This window comes from Balaenoptera physalus (genome assembly GCF_965194825.1).
Source record: "Balaenoptera physalus genome assembly, chromosome: 8".
NCBI lineage: Eukaryota > Metazoa > Chordata > Mammalia > Artiodactyla > Balaenopteridae > Balaenoptera > Balaenoptera physalus.
In genome coordinates, this window is record NC_138887.1 from 77,115,576 (window position 1) to 77,128,543 (window position 12,968).

General features: G+C 44.9%; 2 protein-coding genes across 7 annotated transcripts in view; one reads left to right on the forward strand and one right to left on the reverse strand.

Annotated features, from left to right (window-relative positions):
* WIPF3 (WAS/WASL interacting protein family member 3) overlaps positions 1–9,971 on the forward strand; it is a 90,653-nt gene extending 80,682 nt beyond the window's left edge. For 3 of the 4 annotated variants that reach the window (XM_082471979.1, XM_082471980.1, XM_082471981.1), the window contains exons 8-9: positions 5,488–5,564; positions 7,748–9,971. In XM_082471979.1, the coding sequence (XP_082328105.1) occupies positions 5,488–5,564; positions 7,748–7,771 (101 nt within the window). In that variant the 3' untranslated portion in view covers positions 7,772–9,971. Of the gene's footprint in view, positions 1–5,487; positions 5,565–5,668; positions 5,834–7,747 lie in introns of those variants that run through there. The other variant, XM_082471982.1, reaches the window with a different exon arrangement.
* The window catches only part of SCRN1 (secernin 1), a 118,887-nt gene that overhangs the window by 47,851 nt on the left and 58,068 nt on the right, over positions 1–12,968 (reverse strand). The window contains exon 9 of one of the 3 annotated variants that reach the window (XM_082472018.1): positions 6,306–6,427. The exons of 1 other annotated variant lie outside the window; for it this stretch is intronic. The gene's annotated coding sequence lies outside the window, so the exon portion shown is untranslated. Of the gene's footprint in view, positions 1–6,305; positions 6,428–12,134 lie in introns of those variants that run through there. One more of the 3 variants, XM_082472019.1, reaches the window with a different exon arrangement.

The window sequence follows — 12,968 nt, forward strand, 5'->3', positions numbered from 1 at the left end:
GCCGCCACTCTCCCCATCGTCACTTCCCTCCAACAGCATGGACCACCTACAATGTGTAGAACGCTCCAAGCACACCCACCACCTCTGGGCTCTTTGCACTTGCCCTTCCTTCTATGGGACACTTCCCTCAGATATCCGCGAGACTTACCCCCTGCCTCCTTTAGGTCTTTTATTAAAATAGAGTTACTTTATACCTATAGCACAACTAGCTACCATTATTCCCATTAGCAGAGAAACTTCTCCACCAGGCACTGCAGTAACTTTAACAGCTCTTGGTGGTTCACGCCGTAAAATCAAAGGATTAGATGTCCCAAGACTGAGAGAATCAGAAGACAACGCCAGTGTCTCTCCGCCCTTGTGGAGGGCAGTTAGGCAGTAAGGACCTCTGCCCTGGTGCGCTTACCTTGGCCACGCCTGATTATTACCGGTGACTGCACCCCTCCTTATGGTCTTCCCTGATGACCACTCCAGATAAAATAACAGCACTTCCTGTCCTATCACTTGTGCTCTCTTTATGCTGCCTTATCGTTTTCTTCAAAGCATCTATCACCTCCTGACATGTTATATATTTACCTGTCTTCCCCAGTACAGTATAAGGCCCTGGAGGGCAGAGACAGCATCCATTTTTATTCACTGGTCTATCTTCAGCTCCTGGCCTGGGGCCAGGCACACAGACACTCAGTAACCACTTGTTGAATTAATAAATAACAATATCCACACATATATACGTTGCTAAACCATTTACAGAAGAAATTTGAAAACAGCACAAATATCCAACAATAGGGTTAAATAAATTAGTGCAGAGCCACAGGATGGAATGTTCTGCATCTGTTATAATTGTGCTGTTGAATATTTAGTGACATGGGAAAATGCCAATGCTACCTTGAGAAGTCAAAACAAAACAAAAGGAAAAAACCTGGTATACTAAAATTACATTAAATAAAACCTCAATTTAATTTTAAAAAGAAAATATTTCATGAATTTATATGGAGAGGGAAAAGTGGACCAAATAAAGGAAAGAGAGAAGAGGCTAGAAATATATCCAGTACGGTGTTAAGAGTGGTTCTCCCTCAATGGTGGAATGCTGGGTGATTTTTATTTTCCTTATGCTTCACTGTTTTGTTCAAGTGTTCTATAATAAATATATAGTACTTTTAATAAGCATTAAAACTAATTTTAAAATTCCAAATTATTGAGAGAGAGACTATGATTAGCCCCCCGCCCGGTCTGAGTGCCCCGAGGTGTGTAGGGTGACACTGTAAGTTCTCTACGAGGGGGACGTGGGTCCCTCAGGCCAGTGTCAACTATGGCAGTGACAGCGAGGAAGGAAAGGCAGGGCCAGATATGCAATTTCTAAGGCGTAGCTCTGGCAGATACTAGAATTATCATTTCCAATGAAACCCGTCACTTCCTTTAGTCAGAGACTGTGAGAGCCTTCCAGCATTAGAACAGGGAAGGCCCTAGGAGGTTTTCCAGCCCAGCTCCTTCAGGTCGAGCTGAAATAACCGAGGCAGAAGTAGGGTGATCTGCCTCTGGTCACAGCTGGTGGCAAAGCCGGGGCCTGAGGTGAGGTTCTTTGTTCCATGTCACCTAAGAGAACCCCAGGCTTGTTCTTGATGTGGGCAGGCTGCCCAAAATACTGGAACAGCATAGAACCAAACCAAGGGTGTGTTCCACGCCTTCTTGAGTGAGGGGTCTCCATGCAGAGGCCTAGGAAGACCCCACTACGTGCCCTAGGCATACTTGAGAGGAAGGGATGAACTTGACATTAGAAAGGGAGCTACCAACAGAACTCAATGGCTCTGTATTGCAAAGGGAAAATGATGATTCCATGTTCCTTTTTAAAGTTCAAGTCAACATCTTTCTGGATGAATATATTTTTTAGCAGAATCTTTTTATTATTTTTAAAAGATATAAAAACAACTACTCCCATCAGTAGCAATACAAGGTTGAACATTTTAACCAGATTCTCTCAGGCCTCTTTCAGATGCCTTTAGTAGCTAATTATTTTGTCTACCCCTTCTGTAAACAATCATCACACAGCATACAGAACCCTGGGGAAGACTGCTGAGGGCACCCTCACTCTGGCCCAGCCCATGTATTCATCCCCGCACTGAAATCCGCACTGAAATCACCTAGTAACAATATCCTCCTCTGTTTTGCAACCGTTTCCTGTCTGTTGCGCTGCTTTTGGGATGGGAAGGGAAACAGAAACTACCGTTCCACTTAACGTCTGTGTCATACAGTTAGCGTTGCCAGTGAAATGTTCCCAGTCACAGAGAATTGTGCTTTTGATTCCGTATAACCATCTGCCCTTCTTGTCGTGGTCTGGCCAGCATTCCTTCTCTGCACGTGAGGCCGGTATATGCAGCATCCCATTTGTTTCAGATACACAGCTTGGTTCTCTGCACCATACCTACTACTCTCCACCTTATGCCATGTGGACCCTACCTTAGAGAGAGACCGAGTTGGCCCAGAGATGGTGGTTAGAGGTGCTTCTCCTAGGAGCCCACTTTCTCCTCACCCAGCCCCTGGAATTGTACTCCAAGACTGGGAGGAGTCCTGGGAGACCCAGCTTTGATGGCCAACCAAGTTTGTAAATCCTTTCTGGGTGTTTTCCAAGCCCTGCAGTATTCAGCCTCTTGTTGGTTGGCTACAGAACGGATTTTTTTTTTTTTTTTTTGACCTGAAAATATGTCTCTGTCTGAGAAAAGGTACAAGGCTGGCTTGGTTTACAAGTGACAAAAAAGAAAGTTGGAAACCAGCGTGGCCCTCAGGCCTCTGCTCCTCCAGCCCAAGCACAGACTTTCTTCTTTTTTTTTTTTTTATTATTATTAGCAGCTTTAATTATTATTTACTTATTTACTTTTTTGGCTGTGTTGAGTCTTCGTTTCTGTGCGAGGGCTTCCTCTAGCTGCAGCAAGCGGGGGCCACTCTTCATCGCGGTGCGCGGGCCTCTCACTGTCGCGGCCTCTCTTGTTGCGGAGCACAGGCTCCAGACGCGCAGGCTCAGTAGTTGTGGCTCACGGGCCTAGTTGCTCCGCGACATGTGGGATCTTCCCAGACCAGGGCTCGAACCCATGTCCCCTGCATTAGCAGGCAGATTCTCAACCACTGCGCCACCAGGGAAGCCCCACAGACTTTCTTCTTTAAGCCCCACAGTTTAGCGAAGTCCTTCCTATCCCGCTGCTCTGTAGCCAGCGGCTCCTGCAACACAGCGTGTTAATAACTGGGGGAAGAGGCGCCATCTGGTTACTAGGAGGCAGCAGCAGCGGTCACTGGGGCTGCTCTGCGTGCAGTAGACGCATGTGACTGGATAGAGACGGAAAAGAGATTTCTTACTGTGCGCTGTGGTACCAAAAGTTTCAAAACCCCCATTTTAGTGAATCTGAAATACTCTTCTGTGGGCAGACAGCCCATGTGAAGGACTGTTTCAAGCAGAAGGGCTCTGCAGTTTAATTCTAAGAGATTCTAGTGGCATCTCGTAAGGGAAAACCCCCCAAGGAGATATTTGTATTAAAAGCATCCTGGGTAACGCTGGCAACTCTCAGCCACACATTCTAGCAGCAGTGAAATTTCTTTTACAACAAGATGCAGAGTTCTCCTTTCTGTTTTAAGAAGAAATTGACTCTCCTTAGCTCTGTTGTTTCCAGTCGTATTTATGAAAACTAGTGGGCACTGCTTACCTATGGAGAAGCCTGTTTCATTGCCCAGTGGTTCTCCAAGCGGGGGATTTTGCCCCCCAGGGGATATTCTGTCTGGAGACCTTTTTTGTTGATACAAATGGTCTGGGGCATGTGCTAGTGGCATCTAGTGGGTAAAGACCAGGGATGCTGTGAAACTGCTTACAGCACACAGGCAGCACCCCACAACAAAGAATTTTCCAGCCCCAAATGTCAATAGAGCCAAGTTAAGAAACCCTGGTCTAGAGGAAGGCTTTTCTGTAGTAGATTGGAGTTTCGTAAATCTAAGAACAATAGTGTCAAGGCCATACTGCCGCGTGGAATTCGGTCAGGGGCTGTTTATCAGTGTCTCTTTACTTTTTGCTCAGTTGTAAATCTGGCTAAAAACCTAATACTCCCTATGCCATTGGTCCAAAAATATCTTCATCCTAGAACAAGTGCACGAGGTAATTTTAAAAGTATTTTAATGAAAATTGCAGTGTCCGTTGGATTAATGTTTTGTAAGTTGTAGAGACCCTTCTATGTGGCAGTTCATTTAAAAAACTATATCTTACCACAACAGATTCTTAAGATGACTTATATGCCCATTGTAGAAAACTTGAAGAGTATTTTTAAGAGTTTTTAAAAAGCAGTAAATCCAAAAGGAATCAATTCAGTATATTATTTACATTTTTTAAATGGATTTTTAAAAATAGTTGACATCTTGCTATTTATACAGTTTCTAGTCTGCTTTTTTGTCCTACATTTCAAACATCACCCCAAATTATTTGAGCCTTTGTAGACATTCAGAGGGCTGCTTGGTGCTCCATCATACGATAATGAACCCTAGATTTCCTAAACACTGTTGTTGAATACAGGTTATTATCAGCTTTTCACTATCGTAACTAATCTGGGATGGATATTTCTGCTTTTCATGTTGCTTTGTAAGCAGCACAGCAACGTGAATTGTTGGGAGGGCTTTGGGACATGGTTATTTAATTCCTAGCCTGTGACAGAAGCAGACAGAAAAGTCTTGTACCAAATGCAGCAGAGGAGACACAGGGACGCCATCTGGATCACCTGACTCACAGGAAAAGTTCTGGAATTCCTAGGAATATGGATTTAAAACTTGGCTAGACCAACCTAATCATGTATCTACGTGTACACACGTCTATGTAAGTAAATGTCAAAAAGAAAAACAAAGCTGGAGGGATAAACAGCAGACTTTTAGCAGAGGCAACTCCGGAATAATTAATTGGGATTAGAGAGAAGGGCAGGCAGAGAGGAAGCACTTTAGGGGTTTTTTTTTCCCTATTATCTTTTCTATATTCTTTGAATTCTTAATTATGAGAATATATTCATACGTAACTTGTGTAATATTTAAACCTAATATGTTTTAGAGAGTGAGTTGGATCCTCATGGAACGGGGTCTGAGCTATGTCAGCACACACTTGCACTGCTTTTTTAAGCAACCCTAGCACGACGCCGGCACGTCTGGGGCCAGGACACACAAGCGCGTCTGGAGCTGATGCCGTGTTCAGAGCTGAGAAGCTCGCACCTGCATTTAGATGAGAGGCCTTCATCACTTGTTCTCCTCCCAGCTCAGTGGACGTGACGCCTCTGTATCCACAGTGTGTGACATACAGGCAGTGGGTAGAAACGCACAGTCTAGGGCCAGGAGCCCGAGGGTTTCAGGTTGACCGACTTAACATTACCCTTGGTTCCTGTACCATTGCCCTAAGTGCCGGTTTAGCCAGACTTTCTCCGTGAAGCACATAGCCGGCCCCGGGCCAGCAGATGGTGAGATGGCTCTTTTGTCTTTCAGGCCACACACCTGGTCCCTGGCTCCACACTGAGGCGGCCGGCCAGAGCTCCGATGACATCAAAGGCAGAAATGCTCAGGTAACACGGCCCTCAGGTCTCTGAGGGTAAAACTGGGAAACCTCAGGGAGCACAGAATTGTTGAGGGTGTGCTTTCCTCTGAACAGCGTCCCGCTTTTCCTCAGGGAAAGCCATAGGGGTACCTGTGTTTCCAGCTGGGATGAAACACTCACAATTTCAAAACCTGAAGAGTGAAAGGGGGGAGCTTCTCTGGAATCACCACCACATACAGAAGCAGCTCTGGCAACACAGAACCCCTTGGGAATCACTCTGCAACCATCACCCTGTTCGCCCCCATCATTCTTCCCTCGTTACCGTGGCCTGAGAAGCCTGAGAGGAAAGCTCTGTAACATGTATAAAACATAATTTGGTGTTCTCTCTCGTCTATAGAATACATGGTTTCTCATAGCACCCTGGGGGTTTTTCTCCCATCAACATTATCATTTACTTATTTTTTTATTTTTTTAATTTTTATTTTATTTTATTTTTGGCCACACCGCACAGCATGCGGGATATTAGTTCCTCGACCAGGGATTGAACCCGTGCCCCCTGCAGTGGAAGCACAGTGTCTTAACCACTGGACTGCCAGGGAAGTCCCCAACATTATCATTTCTTTTGACCAAATTCAGCCACAAATTTTGCTGGTGGCTAGAGGAAAGCTGGGGGGAGGGGATCGGGGGAACCAGAGAGGCGCTTGTGTCATAATTGTGAGTCTTTGAAGAAATGCCCTCGTGCTCACACGAGGCAACTTGGACACAGTGTTTTTCTAACCTGGGCGGAGATGACATCTCTCACCGCAGACGACAGGGTCTCATCTTTAAAGGCCCTTCGTTTCTTTGAAGACATGCATTCCATCCACCCTGGCCTCCTCCTGTTTCAGAGTGCTGTGTAACAAAAAGGGTGGCCTGCTGTTAGATCAGAACCTCAAGGAAAGGGACGTGAGAATGAAGGAACTAGGTTACTGGAAGTGGGGATGAGTTTCCTGAAGGAGGACAAGCACGCTCTCCCCTTTCTCACCATGGCTAATCCAAGAATTGCAATAACCATTCTCAGATGATTGTAGGTTCAAAACTGGGTGTATGATTGCAGTTCAGAGAAAGTATGTATACAGAGGAAAAAAGAAGACAGGAAGAATATACACAAAATTGTTCACAGGCATTCACTCTGCCAGCTTATGGCTGATTTTGACTTCTTAGGGGGCATTTCTGCAATTTCTGAACGTTCTATAATAAATACATTACTCCTATGATCAGAAAGATATAGTAATAATCAAAGTAATATTTCCTACATTATATAGCTCTTTATACAGTTTAGATAACTTGCATATGTTATTTCATTTGCTCCTTTTAGCAACTCTGTGGTATAAGCTGGAGAGATACCTTTAATGCAGACTTTTTTCATATGAGAAAACCAAGCTCGAAGAGGTTAAGGAACTCACCCAAGGTCACATTCGCAGACCTCTGACTCCTTGTCCAGTGCTCCTTCCACCGTACCTCACTGCTTTGCCTGGCATGTTAGAATTGACAGGACAGGAGTCACCCTCCCCTTCAGACATGGCAAGCATGATGGAACATTATGCACCGTCTGGTCCCTGACCTCATGGCAGGCACACATCTGAATCCCCGAGCCCATCAAGGCTAGTCAAGGATGAATTGTTAAGTCTCTGTTGGGCATCCCATTGTCAAGAAGATCTTCTTTATGTCTAGCTGGACACCGTCTTAATTCATTTTCACTTCAGTGAGGCAAAAAGCAATTGCCCAGAGAAGTCAAGGGGTTCCAGACATGGTGAACAGCACCCTGGGGGTGCTCTTCTTTTATGGGAACGGAGCCCAAGTGATCCGTGCAAGGCTGGGAGCCCTGAAATCTGAAAGCCTGGGACCCTTTCTCTGTTTTCCGTTGCCTTTTCTTGGGATCGCCACCAAGTTCTTTGCTTTTCTTGAGCTTCCCGTCAAGTGAGTCTGCTGGTGCTTGATCCCTTAAATGTTTTTGATGGGATTAGGTCCCCACCTGCCACAAGCTACACTTTCATTCCTTTTCCACCCACGACCTCCTGCGTGAAAATCAGCACCTTACGTATGATGGGACCATCAGACCTTGGCAGCCTTGCATGCATGAGGGAAAGCGTCACTGCCCGGCCCTGGAGTGTGTCATTTATGTGCTGTGAGTCTTCTGACCCCACCTGATAACACTGTCGTTTTCCACAGTTATCCCTAAAGACACTCTGGTGAGAAGACAGATGAAGCCAATGTCCTGTGAGCCACCTGGGGTTCCATGTGGCGGGGTGGACATCCCCAGGAGAACGTCAGACCTCACCATTCTCAAGTTGTAATTCAGTTGACATACAGGCTCTGCATGGAGCATTTATTTATTGTAAATACGTGATTTGCACAGGCTTTAAATCAGTATTATAGTTGATTTTTATTTGAGTAATTTAAAAAACACACACATCATTTCTCCATTGTTTAAAATGCGTCTTGGCATTCATCTGTCAGCACAGATGAGAGTCCTGTCCCCACCACAGAGCGTCCATTCCATGACTGTAAATACGCGTGCAGGCTGGCCCTCCCTAGATTCGGAACCATTTTTAGAAGATTCCTTAGTTTCCCAAAGTCATAGTATCCACAGCAGCTTCTTATTGGCATGATTTTCTAGTCTCATCACACAAACTGCAAAATCAAACCAGATAATGCCTTATAAATGACGCGGCTCACAGAGAGTAATGTGTCGCCACACGGCCTCCAGTGAACGAGATGCCGCGTCTCGTTCCCGTCTTGCAGTACAGGGATTCTTTTGCTGCCTAATGTAAACATAACGCAAATCAAAGGCAAGGGCGGGCTTGGCCTCTCCAAGGCCGACCACAGGGCCCCTTTTGTGTCTGAGTGATCCTGCAAGTAGCCAATGCTCTTACTGTTTACACTGCCCCTCGTGCCCAAGTCTGCATGGCGTTCCTCCTGTCTCTCCAAGTCCCCAGCCTCATCCTGGCAGACAGGGTGAGGTGAGCTGTATGAGATTTCAGTATTTTCCCTGCAAGTTAGAAACCTGTGTAAGTCATCATGAGTAAATTCCTAATTCTGTCTCAGAGCTCTTTTTTTTCCTCCCCCGAGTGCAGGGTTTTCGTGAAAAACGTGACACGGAAAAGTATAGACTGAAATGTATTCTGAAATGTCTGCCTCAAATATCAGTGCCCTGCGCCCACCCTTAGGGAGCCTGGAGCCACCCATCAGGCAAATCCTAGCTGCCTTCTGAGCCCAAGAGAACCTAATTGGTCTGAGAGTCCCCCAGTCCCTGTGGTGGCACCTCTCTAGGTGGGGAGAAGTGTGTGGGTTCAGCCAGCCCTGACTGTGGACCGGGTCAGGACTGGCTGTGACCTGTGACCGCTCCTCTCACACCCTTTTTCTGGAGCTGGCAAGGGAATGGCAGTGTGTTTTTGCTTGCTGCATGACCCCATCCTTGGTGGAAAAGCTGTGACAGGAAGGAGAGAAAATAGAAGGAAACAGACTGATCCCTCATCTGTGCTCAAAATAGCTGCAGATTAAAGGAAATCCGGGAGGCAGAAGTGAGAAGAGCAGTGAAAAATAAGTTTCCTTTGAAATAGCCCACTCATGCACTCACACCTCAAGGATGTAATGCCCAGAACACGCCATCCACGAAAGGTAGACCGTTAGGAGTGTTTTGGCAAACATGATACTACACCCACCTAGCTGCTGTCTGGAGTGGAGACTAAGATGGTGTCCTCCATCATTGTTATGCTTTCTCATTCCAGACAGAAGCCACTGAGTGAGGTCAGGTTCCCTTCCCTGGGGAATAAATCATGCCAAATTGTAACAGCTAAATCAATGGAAAAGAAGCTTTTGCAGGTCATCAGCTATGGGCATACCTGATTTGTTTTTTTGGTTCTGCAAGGTTTCCAGAAGGTCAGAACTTTTGTTTATTACAGTATCCACTCCACCTCTCTCTCAGTTGTACAGAATAGTTACAAGGGTTTTAATGATCATGATTAAGGAGGCGCTAGACCAAGGCTGTTCCACCTTCAGAGTAGACTGCCTGCCCTGATGAGGTATTTACACATTAATGTTCTGCACTGCTGGGATGGAAATTCAAAATAAAACCATTCAAGGACAGAGGGAAGGAATGAGGAGAAACCAAAAATTGCAACTAGGGAGAAATTTCAGGAACCTGGGATCACATCCCTCCTCCAGACCCATCACTGAATTCTCGCCCTTTGAACTCTCGCAGTGCCAGCCTCCGGCAGGACAAATCCTTCACCCCTGGACCACAAACTCAAATGTAGCGCCCCTCCCATCCTCGCGTATTCTTGCTGGCGCTGTGGTCTGTGACTCCCCCAGTGTTTCACGTGTATTTTATATTTATTGATGTTCCCTCTGCAGATTCATTTCTTTGTACCTAATAAACTTTAATAAGTGGGAACGCTTCTAGCTGTTCACTTGTTAAAGCCTATCAATGGTCACCAGCACCAACCTAAGCCAACCATTTTTAAGGATTAGAAGGGCTCATACAGGGTACTGACACAGGACCCAACACTTGCTGTAACATTCTGTGTTAGAGATGGGGCCTTTCTTTTTGGAGCTGAAATTTCTAACTAAACTATAGAATGTTTTCCTGGCTTTTGTAGCTAACTAAACAAATGGGCATTTGGGAAAACCAACCAAGGGAAAAACTTTCTCAAATGCACTTTGTAAAAAGTAGATAACACTATATTTACTCAGTTTTATTAATATCAAATGGGCAGAGTATTGTTTACAAATTACGCTGACTTGTGTTAAAATGGAATAGCTCTCAACCTAAAGTGCACTGAGCACTGCCACCTCAACTAAGCAAACCCTCAAAAAATCTCCTATATGGAGCAGTAATCATCTCCATCTCCATTACAGTGTCTTGAGGTACAGGGGAGATGAGGTTTACCTGATAGGTAAGTTGGCTTAAGGGAAAACATGGATCTGAATTTCGATTTTGCATCTTACAAGTTTAAGGAAGTAACAATTTTAGCCAGTCTATGCCTCAGTTTCCTCATTGGTAAAATGGGGGCATAGATATGTATCTAAGCATATACTGGTGAAGATGGAGCAACATAACCCCTGGGCTAGCCTTTAACCCTCGGGTCATAGGAGACCAAGGTATCAGTGCACGCATGCGCGCGCGCGCACACACACACACACACACACACACACACACACACACTCGGGTACAAGCGGTTTGCTTATTATACATCCAGTCACACACAGAGCTCTCGCTGGCTGCATTCCAGGCATTCCATTCAGATGTTCGCTGAGCTGCTCAGATCACTAGCTCTGCTGTTGGGTAAAAGGAGAGAGCAGTAATTAAAATTCACAGATGCTCCTGAAATAAATCTCATCTAGAAAGTAATTTCAAAGTTAGCTGCTACACACTTTGCATCTGAATTAGTTGAGAACCTGACTTGTTTTATCTGCTGTCTTATTAGTAGAAGCACAGATAAGCTTTTTCATGACCAAAAGGGCCCATCTGAGTGGAGAAAAAAAGCAATGGCCCAAGATAATCGACAAAGTGGAGGATGGACTTTAAAGCCACTGACTGTAGAGGTAGGTGAAGTGGCCATAGTTCTAGGCACCCCTGATGGAGTTCCGGGTGGGAGAGGTGGTGCCTAGAGGGGCGAGGGGAGCAACTAAATGGGAAGGGCTATGGACTCCAGAAGCATGTTCCAGGTTCTCAGACTGTGCCCCAGGAGGCTTCGCATCCTTCATGAACCTGCTCTGTTATGAACTGAACTGTGTCCTCCAAAAATTCATATTTTGAAGTCCTCACCCCATACCTCAGAAAGTAGCCTTATTTGGGAATAGAGTTGCAGATGTAAGTTAAGATGAGGTCCTACTGAAGTAGGGTGGACCCCTAATCCACCCTATGTGACTGATGTCCTTATAAAAAGGGGAAGTTTGGACACAGACACATACACAGGGAGGATGCTATATGAAGATGAAAAGAGAGATTAGGGTGATGCTTCTGCAAGCCAAGAAATGCTGAAGATTGCCAGCAAACCACCAGAAGCTAGGTGAGAGGCATGGGACAGAATCCCCCTCACAGCCCTCAGGAGGAACCAACCCTGCCAACACCTTGATCTTGGACTTCTAGCCTCCAGAACTGTGAGATAATAAATCCCTGTTGTTTAAGCAACCCAGTTTGTGGTCCTTTGTTATGGCAGCCCTAGCAAACAGATACATGCTGTGTTACCTTGGAGCTTTGCAAGAGTTTACAGTTTATGAAAAAGAGCTGAGAATAAAGTTTAAAGAGTCAGCAGTTCCTTGTCATGTAAATGGGGCCATCATCTACTCTGACCTTGACACAGGTCACGTTGCTGGTAACTAAGTCCTATTTTCATGAACAGACATTCAGTTGCATTTTGCCTGTCACGTGGAGACAAAATCATGGAAGCAATCTGGCATTTCTAGGTCACAAGAGTGGGAAGAGCTGGCTTTTTTCTTAAGTGGCATCCTTTCCTCTAGTGGAGCTTCTATGGCTTTAAAATAAAGATGCTCGGCATAGATGGCACCAGCCATTCTGATGATTTTTTAAAATTTGGTAAAATACACATAAACATTAAATTTACCATTTTTAAGGGTACAGTTCAGTCGTGTTAAGTACTTTCACAGTGTTGTGTGACTAGTCTCCAGAACTCTTTTATTATCTTGCAAAACTTAAACTCTGTACCCCTTAAACAGTAACTCCCCATTCCCCTTCCCCCCTAGCCCCTGGCAACCACCATTCTACTTTCTGCCTCTATGAGATTGACTACTCGGGGTACCCCATAAAAGTGGAATCAAATAATATTTGACTTTTTGAGAGTGGCTTATTTCACTTAGCATAATGTCCTCAAGGTTCATTTATGTTGTAGCATGTGTCAGAATTTCCTTCCTTTTTAAGGCTGAATATTCCGTTGCTTGGATATACTACATTTTGTTTATCCATTCATTCACTGACGGAGACTTGGCTTGCTTCCACCTTTTGGTTATTGTAAATAATGCTGGTATGAACATGGGTGTAAAAATATCTGAGACTCTGCCTTCAGTTCTTTTGGGTATATACTCAAAAGTAAAATTGCTGGCTTATATGCTAATTCTATTTTTAATTCTCTGAGGAACCTCCATACTGTTTTCCATATCAGCTGCACCATTTCATATTCCCATCGACAGTGCACAAGGGTTACAAATTCTCCATATCCTCACCAACCCTTATTTTCTGTTTTTTTTTATAGTAACCATCCTGATGGGGTGTGAGGTGGTATATCATGGTTTTGTGTTTATTTTTAAAGAGTGAATTTATCCACAGAATGCATAAATGGAGAAAACGCTGAACGGTTGGGTTTCCCGAAGATTCCAGTCATAAAATATATCCCCTTTCATACATTTTCTATGTTGTGGCCAATGCCCACAT